The sequence below is a fragment of the Lygodium microphyllum genome, chromosome 11 (assembly GCF_053477565.2).
Source record: "Lygodium microphyllum isolate KBCC chromosome 11, Lygodium_microphyllum_v1.1.10, whole genome shotgun sequence".
NCBI classification, from domain to species: domain Eukaryota; kingdom Viridiplantae; phylum Streptophyta; class Polypodiopsida; order Schizaeales; family Lygodiaceae; genus Lygodium; species Lygodium microphyllum.
In genome coordinates, this window is record NC_141145.1 from 100,813,166 (window position 1) to 100,838,629 (window position 25,464).

Below are 25,464 nucleotides of genomic sequence, written 5' to 3' on the forward strand. Positions count from 1 at the left end.
CCTCGAAAAGGTGGTTATTATTTTCTAAACCTTTCAAGGTATCAAACTTCTTCCTTACATTGAGTGATGTTCAATGTAGCACATCTTATAAGCTAACCAAAAACCCTATTGTTCTAAAAGCTCCAAATATACCCAAGGATGATAGCTCTTAATACATTCTAAAGGGCTAAAGAGCTTTCATTAAGCTTCACTAAATCCCCAAAAATTGTAGTCTTGGTTGTGAGAGCACCATAAAATTTTGAAGGTAGACCAAAGTGATTTGTAGTCTTTTGGCATTCAGGTATAATTGCTACTCTTAGTTCAAACTAAAGCTGATTACACATGCTTTGTCAAGACCTAAGGCTGCTGACTACACATTGCCCCATACCCATTGTTTGTGCCTTTGTATATAATTGCCTCTTCATTAGGACCTCAAGCTAGTTACACACTTCCCTAATCTTTGTTAGGACTTAAGGTTGGTTGCACACTATGGTGCAATGTACCTACAAAACAAGCTAGTTACACACTGCCCTAATCTTTGTTAGGACTTAAGGTCGGTTGCACACTATGGGGCAATGTACCTACAAAACAAGTATTTTACCACATGTCAAACATACAATCGAACCCATGCTCTAAGAATGGCGAACGCATCTTTTTTCTTTTTTGTCATATACTAAAAAGTGCAATGTGTGCTTAGCAAGGCTTTGAACTTTGCCAATCTCGACTAAGTTTAAAAACTTCTTTTTAATAATGCATATAATAATGCACCACACACATCTACAAAGAAAGCACAATTTGAAGTGATTTATGGTTATAGATTGTCTACACCAGTTGCATCTTTGTCAAATAGAATTTAGAGTGCTGATGATATTGCTAGTATGCACAATACTATTTTTGATGAAGTTAAAGACATGATTGCCAAAGCCCAGCAATCATATACCAAACAAGCTAATAATAAAAGACAAGCAATGAATTTCAAAGTTGATGACTATGTTTGGTTAAGAATAGAAAAACATAGACTACAAAGTGTAGATAGACACCCAGTTGTCAAATTAGCCCCTAGATTCTATGGACCATTTAAGATCATTCACAAAATTAATGACAATGCACTCAAGTTAGAATTACCACCTCACTGGAAAATTCACAAAACATTTCACATTAGTTTATTAAGACCCTTTAGAGGCCAATTACCTATATATCTTGTTTATGAAAACCCACCTTTGTTAGAGGAAGAGACTGAAATACTTGAACCTGAAGCTATCATAGACACTGACTTTATGACCACTAGAACTGGCCGAAGATATTCTAGATATCTAGTCAAATTTAAGAACCATCCTGTAGAGGAAGCCCAATGGATGCACGCTAGAGACTTAAATGCTTTTTCCACTCTGTTAGCTCCACATTGAGCTAATAGCAATTGAGGTCAATTGCTATCCCACCCCGGGGGTATGATGCCAGGAGGCATATTTCACGGTGGATTCCGTGAGGTTTTACGGTGGATTCCGTAAACTTTGATGACCGGGGCTCATACACAAAGTGGATTCTTTGTGTGAGAAGTTGATGGGGACGCCTATCCTTTTCGGGCGTTTCATTAATTTAGTGTGTACATGGGTGATTCCATAGCGGGTGATTCCGCAAAATGCATATTAAATTAATAAACATTTATGAGTTTAGAGTGCGCACTCGTAATAAATTAAGGTTAGGATTGATTTCTAACCAGTTGATTTATTTATGTAGCTGAAGACTGCTAGGTATTCACTTTTGTCGGTTTAATTGTATTATTTTACTAATGATTGTGAATGCTTCAGTTGATGTGTAGAGATAGCAGTAGTGGCGGAGGAAAGCATTGGAGGATAGCGAGTATTCGATTTATCATTTATATTTTGATGGGCGCATACCTTAGGCATGGCACCTATATTTTATCACGCCTATTTATTGAGGCATTGGATATTTATTTATTATTTGTTTATGCGCATGGGCGCACGATTATGTTATTTGTACTTGGACATTGTATTAGGCATGCCAGACTCTTTGGGCACCGCCCACTAGCTTTATTTCTATTTGTGCTAAAGCAAACTCAAAAGCTAAAAGCTTGCTATTTTGTAATTTGGGCTATTATTTGAGTTTGAAGATGATTAATACATAAAATACATGCTTTGTGGAGCGCTCACACAAAAGACATGGGGGGAGATTGCACCCAATTGGTCTCTTGTTCATGTCGTGCATGCTTTTTACCTTGAGTTTTGTGCAAAAAGTAGAGTTCTTTTGTTCTTGGGGACCTTCCGGCACTCACTACGCAAGCGTATAGCATCCGATCTGCACTCCAATTGTTCTAAAAGCTCCAAATATACCCAAGGATGATAGCTCTTAATACATTCTAAAGGGCTAAAGAGCTTTCATTAAGCTTCACTAAATCCCCAAAAAGTGTAGTCTTGGTTGTGAGAGCACCATAAAATCTTGAAGCCTCCATACAATTTTGAAGGTTTTCCAAGGTGATTTGTAGTCTTGGTTGTGAGAGCACCATAAAATCTTGAAGCCTCCATAAAATTTTGAAGGTAGACCAAAGTGATTTGTCTTCCAAGTAGCACAAATTCGTCCAATCTACCATGTAAAGAGCAAAGGGGAGAGACCTTCAAAGTCATGTAGAGCCCCTCCCTCGTGGGTAGTGAGTTTAGATTTGAGACTTCGAGGCACTTCCAAAAAACAAGTTTAAGCACAAAAAGCTTGCTAAGCTTTAATGGATACCTACAAAACATGGTCTCACTGAAGGACTACTTTCTCACTCAATAGTGCATATGAGATACAATTATCCATTAGGATGATGGATGAGGCCAATATGCTTCATACCATAACTTTAATTCCCAAGTTTCAACATGAAGCTCTGTAGAAGGTGCTCAAAAGGCACCCCATCAACTTTTCCCAATTTTGTCAAGGATTATCAAGACAACAATAATGTCTCTCTTTAAGTGTGCCTTATGTGTTAAGAACCTACAAAGTTTGGTGATGACTAGATTTATGGTTGCCTTTCGGTTAGATTGGGCCTTTATGTCTTTAAGAAGCCTAAAGTTTGGTGACCACTAGATCTATGATTGCTAATATATGAGCAATTTGGTAATACTTGGCTAGGCTATCTTGTGCAAGCCATGGCAACTTGAAGAGGATAGATGTAGATATGGAACTTAAGAGGGTTTTGAGATACTATCGGCACTAGAGTACATATAAGTGAAAAAGGACATGATAGAGGGTTGGATTCACTATAGCCAATTGTGTCAATGGCCTGCTTGCTTTATCATTGATCATATATCAATTAGCTTACCAAAGTGTGTTTTGATAAGCTTCATTCCTTTAATGTAAAGTTCAGATTTGTCAACAAGACATAAGCCTTTGATTGAATTCCAATATGGCTTTGTTGGCAAGGCAATATGCTTTATACAGAGCTCTAAAATGGCCAAATGGATGGTGAAACAACCTCCTTCAATGTTGCAACAATGAGAATAGACTCATGCTATTTTTTTAATGAGAATAGACTTAATCAAATGGAAAGCTTCCCATGGTTGTGCCAATGAGGATTTGTGAATTGCGACAAGGAAAAAAAGGCACATTTAATTGTTGACATCCAAGCGCCCATTAAAAAGGTCACTACTGGATAGAGTAGAATAACGCGACTTGAAGTTCCCTCCTCTAATTGTATGATGTCATGATAACCATGTTCAAGAGTTGAGCAAATAACCTTGTCATGCTATTAGTTCAGACCTAAAATATAAAAGAGTGAGGCGTGTTCCATAAAAGTGTTAGCTTAGTGGTACCGGTGTTTTTATCGGGTAATTCTTGGATTGGTCGGCTTTGAGAAGGAAAAATGCAGATTAATGTCGATCAAATCTACCTTAAAGAGATACATGAGAGTTTTTGTTGAAGAGAAGTTCTTTGTACAAAACAAGGATTCTTTGTCACAAAACAAGGGCTAAATGTGTTTTCCGCTCTTCGGTTGAGAACTCAGACATCGCATTCCGTCTTCCGAGCTAGGTTTCGAAGGGGCCTGCTTCCTTCCTTTCAATCGATCAATCGGCCGATCCAGCGAGCGATCAAGAGGACAGAGCAGGCCAGCAAAGCTTTGAGTTGCAGCCATGGTGCTCGCGGAGCTGGGAGGGCAGATCGCCCATGCCCTCCAGAAGATGAGCAATGTGACGGTCATCGACCAGAAGGCCCTGCAGGACTGCCTCAACGACATCACACGGGCCCTCCTCCAGGCCGATGTCCAATTCAAGCTTGTCATGAACCTGGCTGCCAACATCAAGAAGAGTGTCAACCCTGAGGACTTGGCAGCTGGCCACAACAAGCGCAAAATCATGCAGCAGGTAATGCTTTATGGCCAAACAACAGTAGAGCCTGAAATTCATACAATCTTTTGCAGGCAGAAAATGCTTTATGGCTAAACAATTATGGCCTGAAATTGGTTTCTTCCTGTATTTCTGAATGCCTGGCCATTTTACCAATTAGGTATGTGCCATTTTGTTACAGAATCTGGTTTTGTCTAAAATAAGACCTTGCATGATGCATTCACAGGACTTTATGTTGATTGCAGTTTTCAGTTAGACTTGATGATGGTGAGGATTGCAGTGACATGCTTAGGCCCTTGCACGATGCCCTCACATTTCAATTCCATTTTTCAGTTAGGCTCGATTGTTGTGACGGTTGCAATGATTGACTTAGGTGGCAGGCCCTTGCATGATGCATTTACAAGACTGTATTTCGATATTAGACTAGCTTAAAGGATATGCGCTTGTGAGGATTATAGTGAATAGCTACATTTTTACATTATTGATGCTGCTAATCATGATATAGAGTTCTTTTGAGCACTCTTATAAGTTAGCAACTTGATTCAAGCTTCTAATGTCTTGGGAACATTTAGACAAATGTTAGAGCATAGTTGTAGCACAGAAATAGGGAAAATGACAATTTTATCTCTAGATTTGACTCTGTCTAGGGTATTGAGTTGGGAAACTTCTAGATAATATAAGGGTGTTGGCTCCTCTCTTTGGGATTTCCCCAATTATTGGACTGGTTACTATGCAGACTCTTGCACTCAAGTCCCCTGGGACAGCCTCCTTGTGGAATATTCATATTTTTTTGTCTCCATAATTTATTCCAATTCATTGAAGTGGATATTGCAAGACCTTGGTTTGGAAGCTTTCTTCACATAGGCAATATCTTCAAATGATTGCTACCATGGAGCCATGAGTAACGATTCCTCATTGTGTGTTTATTTGGGTTTTTCTATTAGACTCTTATTGTATTTGGAGAAAAAATTAGATCCACTTGGCAACACATGGTGGCGATAATAAGAAATGAGATGAAGTCCTTAATCATTACCCCTACACATGCTTTAAGTGCACATATTTTTGGACAGCAGTTTGTTGCATTTATCTATACATGTAGTAAGCAACAAGAAGCAAAATGGCAACTCAAACTGATTTGCTTAACCTTGTTTGGGGGCAATGGCAAGTTGGATGGTACTAACTATCCAATGTAGGCATTTGTGATGTCGTGTGCTGGTTGCCAAACAATTATAGGGATATATTTTTAGCATTGAAGTTAGGCCTATGGGCCTTTTTATACAGTAAGTTGCAAGTTCATCTAGTTCATCTAGTTCATCCATTGTGTGTAGTGCTTCATCCACTCTAGCTCATCCCTTCATTTAATTGTGATAAAGAAAGTAGCTCGAGCTGCTCCTTCCATTGTTGATCAGTTTAGATGGATGGGAGAGATGCTCAGGTAGATGCATTGATTGTACTATCATGCCAAATACAAGTTATATTGCATATTCGATCATGCAAAACAACCAAGTAGGCATGGGATGTACTTGTCTCTCTATATTAGGTTTGCAATGAGAGCATATAATAGAGGGTGATTTAGTTGATGCTTACATTACATAGATAAAGCATCTCAAGGAGCAATTAGTGAATATTAATAAGGCTAGTGCAAATGAATCTCTTGTATCCATAGTTTTGGCTGGTTTGTTGGAATCTTACTAGAGTTTTACCACTAATCTTTGCTTGCTTGCAAAGGGTAATGCAAATTTGTACTCATTTGATGAGTTGGTATCCTTGCCATTGTAAGAATAGCAAGGCTTGAGTTAGTTGCTCAAGCATGGTTATGGAATTTGTACTCATTTGATGAGATGGTATCTTTGCTATTGTAAGAAGAGCAACTCTGAGTTAATTGCTCGTGCACGGTTACGGAAGATAAGACATTGCAGCCAGCCATAAGGGCAAAGGCAAATAGTGGTAGCAATCTGGTTCTAAAGCAAAGAGCAAGGCAGCTCCACCTTCTAACTTTCAATTATGAGTTGGTATGCAGATGTGTATAGTTTTTAACATGACTTTGAAACTATACATTTGCAAGGCATGTATGCAATATAGGGAATGTTCATTTGAATGTGATGTACATTTGCAAGGCTTGTTAGAAGCACATGAATGGCATGCAATGTACATTTGCAGGTGATGCAAAAGAAGTACATATGCATGAGTTACATATAATTTGTAGTTGATGCGTGCTTTACATGAGTGTTACATCTTTGCTACAAGGCACACATTAGTTTGCCTTGGTAGGCAAAACGATGTCGGTTATTGATAAATGGATGCATCCCTCACGGTTTAGACAATTGTTATGGTTAATGTTTGTGAATTTTAACTTGGTTTTGCTACCTAGAAATTTCATCATGTTGTGGGCATTGGTTGGGTCAAGGAGTATATGCACATGTTGTTTAATGATGAGGTTGCATGCTTTGCCAGTGGGCATACATGCTTATGTCACATTGCAATCACTTGTGTAGTGCAAGTGAGGACAATTGCAAGGATTCAAGGGGGAGGCTTGTCAGGAGGACGTGAAATTTTTAAACCTAATGCTCTTTGGGCACTTAACTTGTGCATGTGTGGTGCATGTGAGATTGAGTTGAGTGTGTTAGGGTGATACATAATCCTAGCTTGGGCAGTGGCTAGTAGAAGTTGTCATGGACAGGTGCCAGTGGGTCCTTGGTGACGAGTCTTGGCTTTAGGCATTAATATGCTCTTGGGGATGACTTGTGGTATCATGAGGTTTAGAAAAATTAAACATTTAAGGCCAAGGACCAAGGTTAATAAAAGTTTGAACACATTCAAGTTTGTAGGGCTTAGCATTTTAAAATGTGGATGGGGACCGGACAATTTATGGGCAGGGCCAAGCCATTTTTTGATTTTCCACAGTTATTTGTGTTGGAAATTTATTTCTAAAGGCTGAGTTATGCATGGTTTGCCACTTGGCACATAGGAAGGATTCATGCCATGCAAGACTGGGACAGCTGGGAAGGACCATTTTGGGTTGGTAGGAACTGGAGAGGCTGTTTATGCAGGTGACTGCTAGTTTAGGGATTCTGGCAGCTGATGAGAGAATCATGAGCAGGTGACAGCATTCTGGTGTTCTCCAGCCGTGGGTAGCAGCATACTGGGCAGTAGGCGACTGATTCTGGAGCTGTTTGGGTCATGGGATAGGGACTGCATTAATTGCTGTGTTATCTCTGCAAACTCTTATTTGGGCAGATTTTCTCTCCTCTCCATTAAATCTCTCTCTCTCTCTCCCCCCCCCCCCCCCGGCTCTTTTTCTTCCATCACTGTTTGATTCAACAAATTCCGATATATAGCAGTGAAATTGCTGGTTCAGATCTGAATTACAGCAGGAATCAGGATTTCTCAGCTTTCTTGGGAAGCATTCCTTTAAATATCAGCCTTCTAACAGAGGGATTTGCCGTAAAGATGAGAGAAAATAGCAGATTTGAAGAAGATTACTCATCTGCAGTCAAACTGACCCTGCGTGCAAGTGGAGACGACCCAATTTGTGCCTGAATGTGCTTGTAATCAAGGGACAATTGGGGGATTTGTGCTGCTGGTCATTTCTGATATAGCCTGAAGTTCCAGAATTTGTAGAGAGACTAGCTGAATCAATAGAGGAAGTGGAAATTCAAGAGCGTATCTTTTGAATCCAAGGTAACTATTCACTGTGAGTGTGTGCGTGCATAGTTGAGCATTGATTCAATAGTGGATTTGGCATTCTAGCAAACCCACTCTCTTTCTTGCTGTTCACTGTTCAGTGTGAGCGTGTGTGTGTGCAGGTGAGCTTTGATGCAACACCTTTACATTGAACCTTGCCATTGATGGACTTGCCCATGTCTTGCATAACCTGTGCAATGTCTTGCATGCCCAAAAAGCTAGAAATTAATCATGAACTTGGAAAAATAGTCGTGGGGGTAGCATTCTTGGAGATTGCCACGTCATCAAATGCAGCATTTGCTGCTTGCACGATGTTTCCTAGGCAATCATCCTATTGTTATTGCATGGGACACCATCAACATTACCTCACATAGTTGTGTTTTGGTGTTTTACACATCTTGTTGTTGGTAAGCCTATGCATTCATACCTCTTGTTTGGCACTCAAATTCCAATTTTGGTGGTTTGCTGCATTTGGGACCCATGCTTGAGGACAACACTTTGCTTTAGCTCCCCTCAACTCGCTCTCAAGAGAGATGGCTACTGCTGGACAACCCTCCTCTCCTTAAATATTTGTATCTATCATACACGACATATTTGGTTTGTTCATTGAGTTCGTGTTAGTATTCATTCTCACATTTCTTGCATAATTATTTTATTTGTTAGTTATGTTCATACACCATGTTTTCTTTGCAAACCCTAGTGTATCCTCATCGATTCTTTTGACCATCCAACTCTCGTGAGGGAAGGGAACTTGGTATCTCAACAAACTTGAGGAATGGGTGTGAAAGATATTTTGAAGAGGTCTTCAGGACTCTCCTACTCCCTTTGGATTATTCTTGAAGAAATAGACATGGGTGCATGTGTCAGAGTGCAGCGATGTAGAAGCTCCATTGGGGTACATACTAGCGGAAGCTCCACTGGGGTGGCTCGTGGAAGGAAAGACTTTGAATCAAAAGAAGAAGCTCCATCAAGAGGCTCTGGCTCCAAAGAAATTGTCTCGAGAGCCCAACTCTCCCCTAGATCTCCAAGGACGGGGTGCTCCTCACCCCCCTTTGTGGCCAGAACTTCCACAAACCACACATCTCGGCTCGTGTAGACATCCTGCCTAATGGGATCAAACAAACGATAACCTTGGGACTGGGAGCTATAACTAACTAAAACTTGTCGTTGGAAAGCCCCCTCAAACTTGTCACACTACGTCTTTGGGATGTGCACATGGGCGTCACACCCAAAGTTCCTGAAATAAGAGACATCATGCTTAGTCCCAAGTGAGCCTCAAAAGGTGTCATCCTATCAACGGCCGAAGTGGGAGATTGATTGAGGATATGAACGGCCATAGCAGCTGCCCTAGCCCATAGAAGCTAAGGTGTTTGTTGGTGCTCCATCGTGGTGTGCACCATCTCGATCACACTTCGGTTCTGCTCCAAAATGCCACTTTCTTGAGGAGTGTTGGTGTTAACAAACTCCTGGTGAATGCCCCTATTTGCACAAAAACGAGCAAACTCATTAGACACAAATTTACCACCCTTGTTTGATCTCAAGGTCTTTAGTCTCCGGCCAGATCGGTTCTCCTCGAAGAGAAGCCAATCCTTGAAGTGGGAGAAAGCCTCCGACTTCAACGTCAAGAAGTAGGCCCATGTCATCCTGTTGTAGTCATCTATGATCAACATGAAGAACAAGCTCCCCTTCAGGGACTCAGTCCTCATTGGGCCACAAAGATCCGTAGATACAAGCTCCATAGGTGAAGTAGACCACCTCGAAGCTTTGTTGGGAATCGCATCCCGGTGCAATTTCCCATGAATGCAGGAGACACATGGCTATTGACTCACCACTATGTCTGACAGACCTTGAACAAGCGATCTTGGTGACGCCTTTTGAAGATACTCATAGTTCAGGTGGCCAAACCGAGCACGCCATAGCTCGGACTGTATGTGAGAGGTAAGAAGAAGAGAGGTAAGAGTTGTAGAAGACTTCAATTTGTAAATGGTGTTCTCCTCATATCCTGAAGAGAGAAGCTTCCCCAATCCACGATCAAGAACTCGAGCATCACTGTCAAACTCCACCAAGAGATCAAGAGAACAAATCTTATGGACCGAAAGCAAATGATACCCTAAACCTGGCACATGCAAGACCTTGGAAGTGTGGGTACCACCACGTCCATCTGGAATTAGTTGCATCTCACCCCATGTAACAATAGACACAGAAGAGCTGTCTCCAATGAGAATTTGCCTACGCGAAGGTCGCAAATGGGCAACACCAACAGGAGTAGGAGTCATGTGCCGTGAGGCCCCTTTGTCCACGATTCACTCTCGAGCCTAGGGAGCTATCATTGCAACATCGGAAGTCTTTGGTGTAGAGTTTTCAATGACCGCTAAGTATAGAAAAGCAGCTGATGAGGGTGCAACCACGCGCCAAAATCCTTCGTGTCCTTCTTCTTGGTGTCTTTCTTGTCCTTCTCGGGGCAATCCTTCTTCTAATGACCGGTCTTACTACAAATATGGCATGTCGATTCTTTCTCTTTATTCTTCTTGGATTTGTTGTCCTCCTCCTTCTTTTGGTCCTTCCCCTTCTTCTGAGAGGCTTGACCAACCAATGCCTCTGATTTGGAAGCATTCTGTCCCTTCAACTGCTCCGCTTGGTCCAAGACCATAGGAACCAGCTCTTTCCATCAAAGAGTTGACTCTTGCCTTGATGCAATAATGGCGGAATAAAAGGTACCGAATCGTGGTGGCAACTGGGACTTCTTCTGAGAGGCTTGACCAACCAATGCCTCCGATTTGAAAGCATTTCTGTCCTTTCAACAGTTCCTCTTGGTCCAAGACCATAGGAACCAGCTCTTTCCATCGAAGAGTCGACTCTTGCCTTGATGCAATAAGAGTGGAATAAAAGGTACCGAATCGTGGTGCCAACTGGGACAATAAAGTGATCTCCATGTCTTTGGAGGAAATAGGCTTCCCCGCATTTTGAACTTGCATCTGAAGCTACTGAAGCTTGTTGATGTGTTCCTGAAGCGAAGAAGACTTATTCACGGACAAGGTTTGCATTTGCACCTCCAAAGAAACCCTCTTCATCGAGGTCACCTGATTGTACATTTGGTCGAGCTCCAACCATATCTCTCGGCCATCATCAAGTGTTCGATGTGAGCTATCACGGTTATAGTACGAGATAGAAAAAGAAAAGAACGAATCCTGGCATTCAGTTTGTCCCAATGAGATTGGGCCTTGGTCAACTCCACACGAGCATTGGAAGAGAGTTTGGACTGGTCTCTCACCAAGGGGGCCAGCTAGTCTCCTCCATCACAAGCCCCGCCAAATCATAAGACTCTAGAATGGTCAACATCATCACGCACCAGATGCGGTAATTGTCACCATCAAGCTTCTGATCTGATGGAGAGCTGGTAGGATAGGCACCTTCCGGTCCATGATTGCGTGGAACTCCAAGTTTGTCTATGTAGACATGTTCACCTGCAATGCTTGCATAAATGCAAAAGCAACCCCCTGTGACTGTGAATACGCAGCCTGCTAGGGCTGTTTCCTTCGCTTCCCAAACCTTCTTCAGCCGTTGGAGGTGATGAAAAGGTAAAATCTACAATGGAAGGCCTAAAACGTAGCCTTCCTCCCCTTCAAACAGCAACAACTTGCAGCAAATTCACCAACTGGACTCCTTTCCCACACGCCCACACTTGCTTCAGCCTTGTTCTGATGCCCAGCCCTCCCGCTCACCCTCGAATGCTGGAAACGCAGCCTTGTGTTGCGCTGAAATCTCCTCTTCAGGTAGGTTCTTCACTCAGTCAGTCTGTCTTCACCGCTCTGATACCATGTTAAGAGTGCAGCGATGCGGAAGCGTGGGACCAAGATTGAGAGTGAACACAGAGAGAAGAGAGAGAGAGAGGAGATAGTGGAACGCAGAAAATCTGTAGTGAAGAATGCTGTATAGGAATGCAGAAATATACACGAGTGTAGAGAGAATATTTGCGTGTCTCCCCGCCTTGAGGACCTCCATCTTGATCAGTCTGCATGCTGTTTGTCACCAGCAGGCTGTTTCTGTCAGATACAAGTGATAACAATGTGCTGAACAGGACTGCTATAAATAGTAGAAAAAATACCACGAAAATAAACAGCATCAGGTCGGCTGCATAAAAAAACTGTCCGATTGCTACTGCCAATCCGACTGTACCTGCCACGTGGCATCTGCCCTGGCTGCTGTGCTGTACTGGCTGTACTGCCTGCTGCTCTGCAACACTCTTGGCTGTCTGGGGAATGACAAACGCTAACAGCATGTAGGCCTAATGGACCCTATTATTGCACCTAACACCTAGAAAGCATATCATTCAATCATTCCCCTTCATCGGGAGGTTTTGGGTGGGATGGGGTCTTGCCTAAACTGATGGTGAAAGCCCTTCCTTATAATATGGGTTGACTGATACAAATCTAAGTCTCCTAAATCCATTGTGGTTTGATGGAACTATATTGGATAGAATGGCAAAAGAATTGTCAAATGAAAGTTTAATATGAGAATTAAATTGTTGGGAATAAAGGGTCATCGTGCCTTTTATGGTCTGAGTGTGCACGCACCCTTACACATGTACTATATATATTATCAAAAGCCTCAAGTGGTACTTGAAGATTGTACCCACATCAAGTTTTGTGCTCTCTTTCTCTCATTCTCTACTCCGCACTCTCTCTCATTGTGTGAACCACAGCATTGCGTGTCTCGATCCTCGTGCACTGCGTCAACAAACTGGTATCCAAGCTTACGTTGCTGGAGGTGCGTCAGGACAGCCATCAGAGCTGCAGTCCATCAGGGCAGATGTCAGAGCTGCATCAGGACAGTGATTAGGACCACGTAAGGACAGCTGGCAGGCTGCTTCAGAAAGTCCATCAGACTGCATCAGACAATCTTGCTGCATGAGACATCTGTCAGATTGCATCGACGGGTCAAAGGTTTAATTCAAAAAACCTTTGAAAACCTTTGGTGCACTGATGGCCGTTCGCATGTGTAAGCACAATGTAAAATTTTCAAAGGTTTTTTAGAATTTCAAAGGTTTTTTAAATTAGACCTTTGGCCTGTTGACGGATGTTCACATGCGTATAGATGTGAAAATTTGAGCCGAAAAATGTGGGCTTTTCCGAGATTTGGTGATTTTGATGCTTGATTGAGAAATTGCAAATTTGGTGCACATTTGCTTGGGACATTTGGGGCTTTCCTCATTTTAGTGAAATTTTGTCAATTTCACTAAAATTTGTGCACACTGGACCTAAGAAAATTGGGGCTTTTGCAGAATTTCATCAAATTATGCAAGAATTTCTTGGTATATGCCCTTGGGTACATGCATTGATGCAATTTGGGCAGATTTGCCTTTGAAAATTTGGGCCTTTTGATTGCAATTGTCAAATTTTGCCCGAGAATGCATTTGGAACAAAAATTGCAGCAGAAATTTGGGGATTTCACATGCAATTGGTGCATTGGCCTATAAATCTGGCTGTAATTAATTGTGAAGTGCAGTAGTAGACATTCTCTAATTTTGGAAATCAATTTGCAGATCTGAATTTTCCGCAATTTCTTGATTTTCATTGCTGGTTGGTACTTGCAGCATACCATGGTCATTTGTGTGACATTTGGGCTTGCATTTGCTGACATTTGAGTGGCTTGAAACAGTGATAGTAGCAACCTTTTGCACATCAACAAGCTTGAGGGTGCACACAATTTTGCAATATGGCAAAAACAGTGCTACGATGTCTTGATGTAGAAGAAACAAGTGAAGGCCATCAAAGCGAATGGAATAGGGTGCAGACAATTTTGCAATATGGCAAAAAGAGTGCTACGATGTCTTGATGTAGAAGAAACAAGTGAAGGCCATCAAAGCGAATGGAATAAGACTAGCAGGTATGGAACAAGAAGAGTGGGATGATTTGGATGAGCTTGCATGCTCTAGCATAAAGCTCTCAGTGTCAAACAACTTGCTCTTTAACATTAAGAAGTTGAATTTTGCATATGAAATGTGGCGAAGACTTGAGGAATTGTATGCTAAAAAATGTGTAGCCAACAAGGTTTATTGGTTGAAAAAGTTGATGGACCTTCGCATGAAGGAAGGTACAGCCATGTTTGTACATTTGAATGAGTTCAACTCAATTTTCAGTTAGCGGATTGCTTTGGATTCCCACATTGATGATGAGTTTAAGGTTACTTTCTTGCTATGCACTTTACTTGAAAGTTGGGATACTTTCAGGACAGCTTTGAGTAACTCAAATGCTTAGTTGTTATATTCTGATGTGGAGAGTTCTTTGCTGATGAAATAACTCAACATACAAAATAATTCAGCAAATAAGTCTTCTAATGCATTGCACACTAGGGGCAGATTTCAGCAAAAGGGCAATTTTGAAAATAGAGCACATGACAAGTCTCGTGGCAAAAATGTGGAGTGTTATTATTGTGGTAGGAAAGGGCACTACAAATGGGACTGTTTTCAATTGAAGAAAGAAAGAGAAGCAAAAACATTGAAGGCAACAATGCTGAGAAAAAAGGACAATCAACTTGCAAAGAAAAACAGTGTGAAGATAGAGGAGGTAAATGTAGTTACTCATGGAATGATAGTCATGGTGACGTACTCCTTGCTTCTTCTTTGAGTGCACATGCATTGATTGCAGATTCTGATGATGTAATGCACACTTGGATACTTGACTCAGGTGCGTATTTTCATGGCACACCACATCATGAGTGATTTTTTGACTACAATGGTGTTGCATGTGGTGTTGTCTACTTGGGGGATAACTATGCATGTCAAATTGTAGGTATTAGTGTGAAGAAAATTGCTAGGGTTTGCATTGAGGACACATAGAGTGTACGACCACGACAGAAACACAAAGAGACAGACACAAACATAGAGGGCAAAACTCAAACCCTAAACACAAAACTCAAAACTCAAACACAAACAGGAGAAGGGAGAGAGAGAACACAACTCTGAAGTGAATGAATGTTGTAAATGAATGTAAGAGTGTACAGTGTGCTCAAGGGCAGAGCAATATCAGAGTGTGATGTCCACTGGAGACGGATCCCAAGTCTGTGACCACCAGTCGGAGTGTAGGAGTGCTGAATAGTGAATGGAAGTAGGCCGGTCACCAAAACGCAACAGTTTGGAGGCTGGAAACTTGCAAACGCAGTAGTGTACCATCGATCAGAGGTTGGAAACTGTGCATAGTCTGCTGTAAACAGAAGGTTGAAATAGTGTCTGATGTGGCTAGCGATGACTAGATGATCATATCGTAGTAGATGATGATGTCGCCAGCAATTGACGTCAGCATGGATGAAGGCGCCAGCAATAGGAGCAAACACGGATGGAGTGACATCAGTCTCGAGGGCTGGATAGCCATGTGGGAGGAGGTTGTTGACTGAAATCTGCACGTGGAGTGAGAAACTTGCACAGAGGAATGATGGCTGAATGGAGGTAGTCTGTCTATTTATAGATGTGAAAGGGCGCCCCAAAAATTAGGGTTTTTTTAGTGTGTTTTGGGGCTGTTTAAAAGGCTAATCAACAAGTGATGCATGTTTTAGCTCAACACCCCCTCTTAGGCCCAAAACTGAGCCAAAAGGTTAGGCCAACCACTGTGATGTTTATTGACCCCAAGACGTCCCATCCCAAAGTAGCCAGGGCATCGGACAAAGAGTGCACGTCGGCTGCCCAGTGGCCTACCAAGACTACAGAGGCGATGGTTATCTTACCAAGGGAATCGAAGTAGTCATCCCAGAGAGGACACAACATCCGGATAAAGGATGCATGGTGGCTGCCCGGTGGCCTACCAAGCTCTACAAAGGCGGATGGAACCACATGGAACTTTTTTTTTGTTTTTATAAGTGAGGCTAATTTTATGGAATGCGGCCGATTGAGTAATAGTGACCTAGAAGACGGGAGTAGGGAGGGTACACCCAGCACATCACAAAATAACACAAGCTAACCCATCCACTCAGGGTGCTGATGATGAGGAAAAATAGGTGATGAGGTATCCATGTGATGAAGGAGGATGGTGGTGTGGTGACAACTGCCACCGGTGGAAATAGCTTAGGATCTGCTTAAGTGGTGCTTTGCACAATGAGATGCAAAGTATGCTATATGCTGAAGAATGCTTATGCAGCAGGTGTCACTTGGACAATGTCCCTTGTGGGAAAATTGTTCACTTCCCCAAGCGCCCTAGTACAAAGATGATGAAATCATGCAATGCAAAGGGTAAGGTACAACTGGGGAAAGAAGCTGATGTCGATGACAAAGTGTTGAAGCTTGTAGAATACCAAGGAGGGTAGGAATACCCCTCTCAACCTAGATGTAGATATCAAAGAGGGAAAAGGAGCTTGATGTTGGTCTTCGTATGGTGCTGAGAACCATAAGGAATGAAAGAAGAGGAAGTGGATGAAGCACCCCGCTAGAAGAGCAATGTAGAAGTCACCGCCATGACAGCATCGAGAGAGATGTTGCACGATCCGCCTCGGGAGGGGAAACCGCCATACTGAAAGAAGAGCAAGCACTTCGAGGATGATGAAACCATGAAAGGAACGGTGCGTATCCCCATGTCTCTAGCCCAGGTAGGACCAAAGCAATCTGCAAGTTAGCCCTACATTGAAAGACAAAACCCTGCAAAAGAGACGAGAATCTACAAACACAGAGGTTAGTAGTGAGATGCTCCAAAGCAAAACAGAACAGAAAGAAAATCTAACTCAAAATAAATGTAATGAATGTGTATGTGTATGAGTAAATTCTACGGAAGTCAAAAGAATGGAAAAGCTAAGGACAATGAATCCTATGGGCCCGACCCTAAGAGTGCGAAAAATGAATGCTAGATTGACCTAGGGCATCTGAAAGGACCTAGAGACATGCGAGGCTAAGAAGGTGGCCGCTATCGCGTACGTCCAGTAGCAGGGCTCTGCCAAGGGAACGGCTGACGAGGTGGGGAGGAAGGTGAGATAGATGCATGAAGTGCAATGGGATTAGAATTTGCAGACCAATCAGCCAATCCCGCAGGGGTAGTGAAAGAGATGGGCTGCTGAGACTGTACTCGAGCCACATGTCCAGTAGCAACAATGGGTGTTGAAGGAGCAGATGAAGCAGGAGTGGAAGGCATAGCCCCACTGGACTGTGCAATCGCAGCGGTCTGCTGAGGCTTTTTAGGTGGAAGACCTTGGGCCTTGGAGCGAAACTTCTCGTCCACATGGCCTGTTCTTTGGCAATGTGTGCAAAACTGGTTTTTCTTAGGGAGTTGCTGCCAAATAGGTCTAGATTCTTTGGTTCCATATGAGGAAGAGGAGTCACCCTTTGATTGGCTTGCCTTCACATCTTGCGAGTTCATGCCATTGGTGGTTTTCCCTCCCGAAGAAGAGGCAACCAACCCCCTCTGCTCTGAATAAGGCTGTGATGGGGATCTCTTGTGGAGTTGATCATGCAGCCTCGCGTGACGCAAGAACTGGCACTTAAACTCATAGAAGGTTTGCAATCTAGATTGGGAGATGATGTGTTGAATGAAATTGAAATACTTTTCGAGTAACTTATTCAAGAAGAATGTAACCTGATCGTCGTTTGACTTTGGAGAGCCAGTAGTGGTGAACTCGGCATGTAACCACCTATATTCAGTGAGCTTGACTTTCAGGTCATCCCCTTCCTTAATAGGGAATTATTGAAGCTCAAAGTCGAGATTGATGTGTCGAGTACGATCACGATCTGCATAGCGGTCAAGAAGGTGACTCCAACGCTCTAACGCGAGCAGGAAGTGCTGTAACTGAGAGTGAAACTTAGGAAGCAATCTCTGCATCAGCTCAACATTGGCTTTGGCATTGCGGGCTCTCCATTGATGGATGTAGTCAGGGTGAGCTAGTCGAGGGTCCAACATAGGCCCTAGACCAATGACGAGGTCCCAAAGACCCTGAGACTTAAGCACTTGTTGCATGAAATTAGACCAAGTGGTGAAATTCGATCTATTAAAATGTGTCTTGTTCGTGAAGGCATTCTTGGCCGTTGCAACAGGAGTGGTAGTGCTCGAAGATGGATAGTGTGAAAAAATGTAGCGTGGGTAGGATGGGGGAGTGGAGTACACTTGGGAATGGGCCCCAGAGTGCCCACCAGGCATGCGGGTAGTGTGCAAGGTGGATCCATAGGTAGGGATGGGCTGACTAGGCATGGGCATGGTAGCCACATGAGGAACCCAAGGAGGCGGGATGGGGACACGGGGAGCAGAAGATGGGAATCCCTGCGTAAGTGTAACCTACGGATAGTGTGAAGACGCACCATAAGCAGAGGATGGAAACCCCTGCGTTTGAGTGGTCATGTGAGATGTAAAGCTGGGGATAGTGAGGGGGATACCCATCACAGTCGACCCAGGAGTTATGGGTGTGCTCCTTTGCTGAAAGGTGAGAGGCACTGTGTTAAAGGGTGGCATTTCCTCTAACGAAGTACCATGGTGCAAAGAGGTAGAGAATGGGGTGGAAAAGGAAAAGGTGCTAGGAGCGGAGATGGAAGATCCAACCCCTAGGGTGTGTCATGTAGATGTGGAGTGTAAGCCAAGGTTTTGGAAAGACGATGAGAGGTGATCAAGGGGTGATAAAGAAGAGGGTGGGATGGGAGGAAAGTGAGAAGTGTGTGTGATATACTCAAATGAAATAGAAACTGTAGATGTACCTGAATTCCGTATGCTTTGTGAGCCCCCTCTATTGAAGTTCACATACACAAAGCCATCCGGATCCTGTACCTCAAAAGAAGAAACTGGCGAGGGTTTTGATTCATACAACATAAAATAATTGTACAAGCCTGACATTGGACTTGGCTGAGACGATGAAGATGGATTGCTAGACATTCCGAATGCCGTATGTCCTTCATGATTAGAGAGGTGGCCAGCCTCACCAACCGATCCGGATGTGGTAGCACTGTACTTGTTGTGATAGTACTCCTCAAAGTCCTCTGTCATATTAGTGAAATCTGGAATAGGAGTAGAAGAATGTGAAGGTGAAAGTGGAGTGTCGTCCTCCTCACCGAGTCCATAATGCTCTGTCAGGACCTCCAATGATGGAGAAGCCTGATAAGACATCGTAAGAATTGGAGAAGGTGTCTGGGACATTGTGATTCGGTTACGAGTTGTATTGTGTGCTTCGCACAAAGACTAGCTCTCCACAATATCTGCAGGATACTCTTTACAAGAGCACTGGCTCTGATACCATGTGAAGAAAACTGCTAGGGTTTGCACTGAGGCACACAGAGTGTACGACCACGACAGAAACACAAAGAGACAGACATAGAGGTCAAAACTCAAACCCTAAATTCAAAACTCAAAACTCAAACACAGAAACTCAAACACAAACACAGAAACTCAAACACAAACAGAAGAAGGGAGAGAGAGAACACAACTCTAAAGTGAATGAATGCTGTAAATGAATGTAAGAGTGTACAGTGTGCAGCGTTCTCAAGGGCAGAGCAATGTCGGAGTGTGACGTCCACCGGAGATGGATCCCAAGTCTGTGACCACCAGTCGGAGTGTAGGAGTGCTGAATAGTGAATGGCAGCAGGCTGGTCACCAAAACGCAGTAGTTTGGAGGCTGGAGACTGTGCATAGTTTGCTGTAAACAGCAGGCTGAAATAGTGTTTGATGTGGCTGGCGATGATTGGATGATCAGATCGCTGCAGATGATGATGTCGACAGCAGCTAATGTTAGCATGGATGAAGGCGCCATCAACAGGAGCAAACACGGATGGAGTGGCAGTAGTCTCGAGGGCTGGACAGCCATGTGGGGGGAGGTTGATGGCTGAAATCTGCACGCGGAGTGAGAAACTTGCACGGACGGAATGATAGCTGAATGGGGGCAGCTTGTCTATTTATAGATGTGGAAGGGCGCCTATAAAATTAGGGTTTCCATTGAACTCTCTCGAACTGTTCCTCGTTTTAGGGTTTCCATTGAACTCTCTCAAACCGCTCCCTGTTTTGGGGTTTTACTCTAAAAGAGCATTTTTTAGTGTGTTTTGGGGCTGTTTAAGAGGCTAATCAGCAAGTAATGCATGTTTTAGCTCAACAATTAGCATTGTGAAATTGGAATTTCAACATGGCTTCGTGTTGTCAAAAGACGACGTACCAGCAAGACAACAGGGTTTGCAGGGAGGAACATAGAGTGAACTCAGTAAACCGTGAGAAGAGAAGAGAAGAGAGAAGAAACTCTGATGAATGGAAATATGAAGATATGAATCATGGAGTGAATGTGATATAAGGGAACAAGGGTGCCGTAGCACAAGGAAGATGATGAAGATAGCCACGAACCACAAACCGCAATGTCCTTCTGAAGGGGTGTGAGGGTAGTGGAGAGACTGGAGAGAGGAGGTAATGGAGTGAATGAATCAGTCGTGAAGAATGAGTGACAGAGGTAGCCTATAAATAGGCAAGAGACTGTCTAGGGTGGCGCTTGGAGGGAGGCCAGCGGCTATCTAGGGTGGTCTCCCATTGTGGGTGCCCAGCCCCTTTTTGGGACTGTCTATTGTGAAACTCTAAATGCAAATCGCAGAACGCAAAACTACGGGTGAAGGGTTTCTCAACACCCCCTCTCAGGCCCAAAAAGGGAAACGAGAGAAGAGTGAGGTGGAGATGGAATGCTACATGTTGAAGAATGCTCATGTAGCAGGTGCTACTTGGATAGTGTCCCTCGTGGGGAAATTGTTCACTTGCCCAAGCGCCCTAGTACAAAGATGACGAAATCATGCAATGTATAGGAGGAATGTCAGACTTTGTGTGGTGTTGAGAACCATAAGGATATGCTCGTACTAGATCTGGGGAGTTTGCTTCATGTATGGACCAACGGATGAAGAAGATCCACCTTGTAATATGAGAATACCACTTGAAAGGAGACCTTTGAAGATATTTAGGAGACTAGATGAGGTGTAGAACCTGAAACTCAACCTTGGGAGAGAAGCCATTAGCTTCGTGACTCCATGGTGGAAGGAATACGAAGGCCTAGCCACCAATTCGCCGCTGAAGACCCAAGGGCCCCGATCTAGGTAGATCCTCTAGATCTTGGGTATGAGTAGAGGAAATGATTGCTCAAAGGAGAGCCACTCCTCAAAAGTGAAAGGTGGTGGTGTGTGAAGAGCTTCATGGCACATAGGATCCCTCTCTGAATCGAAAGGAGTAGAAGTGGAAGCCCCCTTTTAAGTTGAAGAAAAAATGGAAACTCCCTCTAAGGGCGAAGTAAGAAAATCCCCCTCTGAATCCCAATCTAAGAGAGAAAGGGAATCCAACCACTCGTGGCTCACAGACTGTGAAGTATCTGATGATGAAGGAAGTGTTGCCAGTGGTGCCGAAGAAGGTATCTGGGTCTCGGAAGAAGCTGGAAAGCACCTAGAAGTGGCCTCTCGAACCTGAGTGGAAGAGGGTGGGGAAGAAGGAGGCTCAAGATGAGCCAAGGGTAGGGAAGAGTTGCGGGCTCTCAGGAGAGTGGATTGTGGAGGAGATGTGGGCCGTGGAAGCCATTGTACTTGAAAGTGGGTGGGGGAAACCTCCGCGTAGTAGGGTGGTCTCCAGGAGGGGTTATTTCCTCGTAAGGTCTTAGAGCCTCCGTGTGCTTGAAAGGACTTAGTGTGCATTGGTTGCGGCTTATTGCCTTGAGCATAATACTCTGATAGCCGATGCAGAATGATCTTTGTGGCTCGGAAAGGAGAGGTGGCACAAGGAGTGCCTGGTGGAAGACGCATATGTTGTGACCAAGAGCGCGAGGATCGAGACACGTAATGCTTTCTCATAGTAGAGAGAGAGAGAGAGAGAGAGAGAGAGAGAGAGAGAGAGAGTGCAGAGTAGAGAGGAGAGTGAGCACGGCATCTTTCTTGTTGGTACAAAGACTAGTGTATCTCATTAGGTTTTAGGTAGATATATATAAAAGTACAAATGTGCTAAGGGTGTGTTTACACTTGTGCACATATGAAAGGCACGATGGCCCTTTATTCCCAACAACCTCCCACCTAAAGGCAATGTGCCTTAAGAGGAGAAAAGACTCATCTAAGTCTAGGTATGTAGAAAGTTGAAATACATATACCTATCCAACTCCCATCATCTGTCGGCAATGAGCAAACCGCTCTGCTGGAAGACCCTTTGTGAGAAGATCTATAGGATTATCATCTGTATGCACTTTGACAAGCTCAATACTCTTGCTGCCAAGTACATCTCTAATGAACTGATACTTCACTTGTATGTGCTTCGTCTTTGCATGAAAGACGGGATTCCGTGCTAGCATGATAGCACTCTGACTATCACAATGGAGAACATGTAACTCTGTAATGCCAAGCTCTCCCATTAAACGTGAAAGCCATAAAGCCTCCTTGCATACCTTAGTGGCAGCCACATACTCTGCCTCCGTAGTAGACAATGCAACACACTTTTCTAGCTTGGAGATCCAAGAGACTGCTCCTCCTGTGAAGGTAAACACATATCCAGAAGTGGACTTTTTGTAGTCCGCATGACCAGCATAGTCTGCATCCGCAAAGCCAACGACAGATGCCTTATGCTTTTCAAAGCAGATGCACAAATTCTTTGTGCCTTTGAGGTATCTCATAATACATTTCACTACTTCTTAATGCTTTTTACCAAGGTTTGCCATGTATCTGCTAACCACTCCCACTACAAAGGCAATGTTAGGATATGTAGCAACCATAGCATACATCAAATTGCCAATAGCTGAAGCATATGGTATCTTGGTCATTTCAGCCTTCTCATCATTAGATGTAGGGCTGTCCTTTGCATTGAGTTTCACATATGGAGGCAATGGAACCCCATTTGTTTTTCCCCCCTCCATATTGAAACGCTGCAAAACCTTGGAGATCTTGTTGAGATAGATAGAGTAATCCTTTTGACCTATCTCTGAGTATTCGCATGCTAAGAATGTGAATTGCATCACCAAGATCCTTCATATCAAAGCTGCCATGAAGACTTTGCTTCAGCGAGTCCAAGGCATGAGTATCCCTGCTAGCAATCAACATGTCATCAATATACAAAACCAAGATAATTAGGCTGCCATCTGCGGCCTTCTTGGTATACAAGCAGTGATCCACTTGACTTCTATCAAAACCTTGAGATTGCATAAATGTATCAAACTTATGATACCATTCTCTTGGTGCTTGTTTCAGCCCATACAAACTCCTTTTGAGTTTACATACCATCTTCTCTTTCCCTTTTGCCACAAACCCTTCAAGTTGTTGCATATATATGTCTTCATGTATGTAGTCTTTACATCCATTTGTATGAGCTCCATATCTTCAGCTACAACCAAGCCCAAAATGGTTCTCAATGTAGTCATCTTGACTACAGGAGAGAAGATCTCATCAAAGTCAACTCCATGTTCTTACTTGTATCCCTTCGCAACCAATCTTGCTTTGTACTTTGGCGAGGAATCAGAAGTGACCTTCATCTTGTAAACCCATTTGCATGGAAGGGTTTTCTGCCCGTTAGGCAACTGCACCAAGTCCCAAGTGCCATTTTGCTCAAGAGATTCCATCTCTGACAACATGGCTTTATACCATTTCTTGCTGTCCTGCTATCTGTCCATTGCTTCCTTAAAGCAAGACGGTTCACCACAGTCTGTCAACATGACATAATCAGCCACATTGTTTGCACTAGGAACAAATCTATCAGGTTGTCTAGTAGTCCTAGACGATCTCCTAACCCAATGATCATTGTTTGTTGGCTGTTGAGCATTTTCAGCTTGCCGTCCAGGCATTTCAGCTTGCAAATTAACATTAGCAGCTTGCTATCCTGACTGTTCTTGCACATCCAGTGGCTCATCATTATGTGCAATAGCTGGCTGATCATTTCCAGCATTAGTTTTTGCATTTGTAGGTTCATTTACAGCAGGTATTTGTTGTTGTACAAGGGGCACATTTTGCTGTCCAGAAGGTATTTCTTCTTGGAATACAACCCTACGGACTTCCTCTGTTCTTTCAGGCTGTTGGTGCTTGCGATCTTCTTGGAAGATAACATTGTTGTTGCGTACTACTTTTCTTTTCTCGAGATCCCATAATCTATAACCCATTTCACCTTCATCACCATATCCTAGGAAAATACATTTACAGGACTTTGGCTCAAGTTTGCTGCGTTCTTCCTTACGTATGTGCACAAATGCTTCTCAGCCAAACACTTTCAAGTGTGCATATGAAGGTGGCTTGCTCGACCATGCTTCTTGGTGAACTCCCCCCCCTCCCCAAGACCTCTTTTGTGGTGACCGATTAATTAAGTGTACGGCTGTCATAATAGCCTCTGCCCAAAAACCATGAGGTAAAGGAGCATGAGATAGCATCATATGGATCTTATCCTGCATGGTCCGATTCATATGCTTTGCAACTCCATTTTGGGGTGGATTATGAGGGGTAGTGAGCTCCCTCTTTATCCCTTTGCTGTCATAAAATGCCTGAAAGGCCTTGGACACATATTCCCCACCATTGTCAGAGTAAAGACACGATGAGGGGTGACATGAAAGGAAGCACCTGAATCTAGAATCCAAGTATGCCTGCCATCATCTGTATCTACAAGTAAAGCATGTGTGCTAAAGTGTGAAGACACAAAGAGTATGTCATTCCCACTGTCACTGTTATGAGTGATTACATTCACCTCTTCAATTTTGACACTGCTCTTCTTAGGTTGACTCTCTTTCTTCTCTTCCTTGCTATCATCTGTCTTCTTGCCCTTTCCTTTCTCTTTATTCCATTTGTAGCAGTCATGTTTAAAGTGACCCTTCTTGCCACAATGATGGCATTCAACATCCTTACCACGTGATTTACTGCGTCCCTTGCTATCAGATTTGCCTTTCTGCTGTGATCTGCCCCTAGTATGCAAAGCACTAGAAGACTTACTAGATGAATTGTTTTGCTGATTCATTTCTTCCATGAGTAGAGCACTCTCTACATCAGTATACAAAAGGATTGCATTAGAATTGCTTTTAGCAGTCCTGAATGTATCCCAATTCTCTGGCAGAGTGCAAAGCATGAACGTAGCCTTAAATTCTTCATCAATCATGAACTTCAAGGCAACCAGCTGGCTGAAAATGGAGTTAGACTCACTCAAGTGAGTAGACATTGCTGTACCCTCTTTCATACGCAAATCCATAAGCTTTTTCAGCCAATAAACTTTGCTTGCGGCACTCTTTTGTGCATACAATTCTTCAAGTTGAGTCCAATTAGCATAGGCAGAATCCAAACTTTCAATGTTAAATAGCAAGACATCAGAAATCGATAGCTCGATGGTTGAGCGTGCAAGCTGATTTAACCCATCCTAGTCTTCTTGTTCCATATCTGCAGGCTTTGCCCCTATGGTCTTAATCGGCTTTGCTTGCTTCTTTTGCAACAGAATATTATAGCACTATTTTTGCCAGACTGCAAAGTTATGTGCTCCTTCAAGCTTCTTAATGTGCATGAGATGACTGTTGTCATTGCTGCCAGCCATGATTTTCAGCCCAAATGTGACCAAAA

At 43.2% G+C, this 25,464-nt stretch overlaps 1 protein-coding gene across 1 annotated transcript in view; it reads left to right on the forward strand.

Moving 5' to 3' along the window:
- The first annotated feature begins 3,889 nt into the window (after positions 1-3,889).
- Positions 3,890-25,464, forward strand: part of LOC148029158 (signal recognition particle subunit SRP54 2-like) — a 32,338-nt gene continuing 10,763 nt past the window's right edge. Inside the window, exon 1 of the mRNA XM_087687917.1 lies at positions 3,890-4,334. Coding sequence (XP_087544043.1) covers positions 4,104-4,334 — 231 coding nt within the window. The 5' untranslated portion in view covers positions 3,890-4,103. The remainder of the gene's footprint in view (positions 4,335-25,464) is intronic.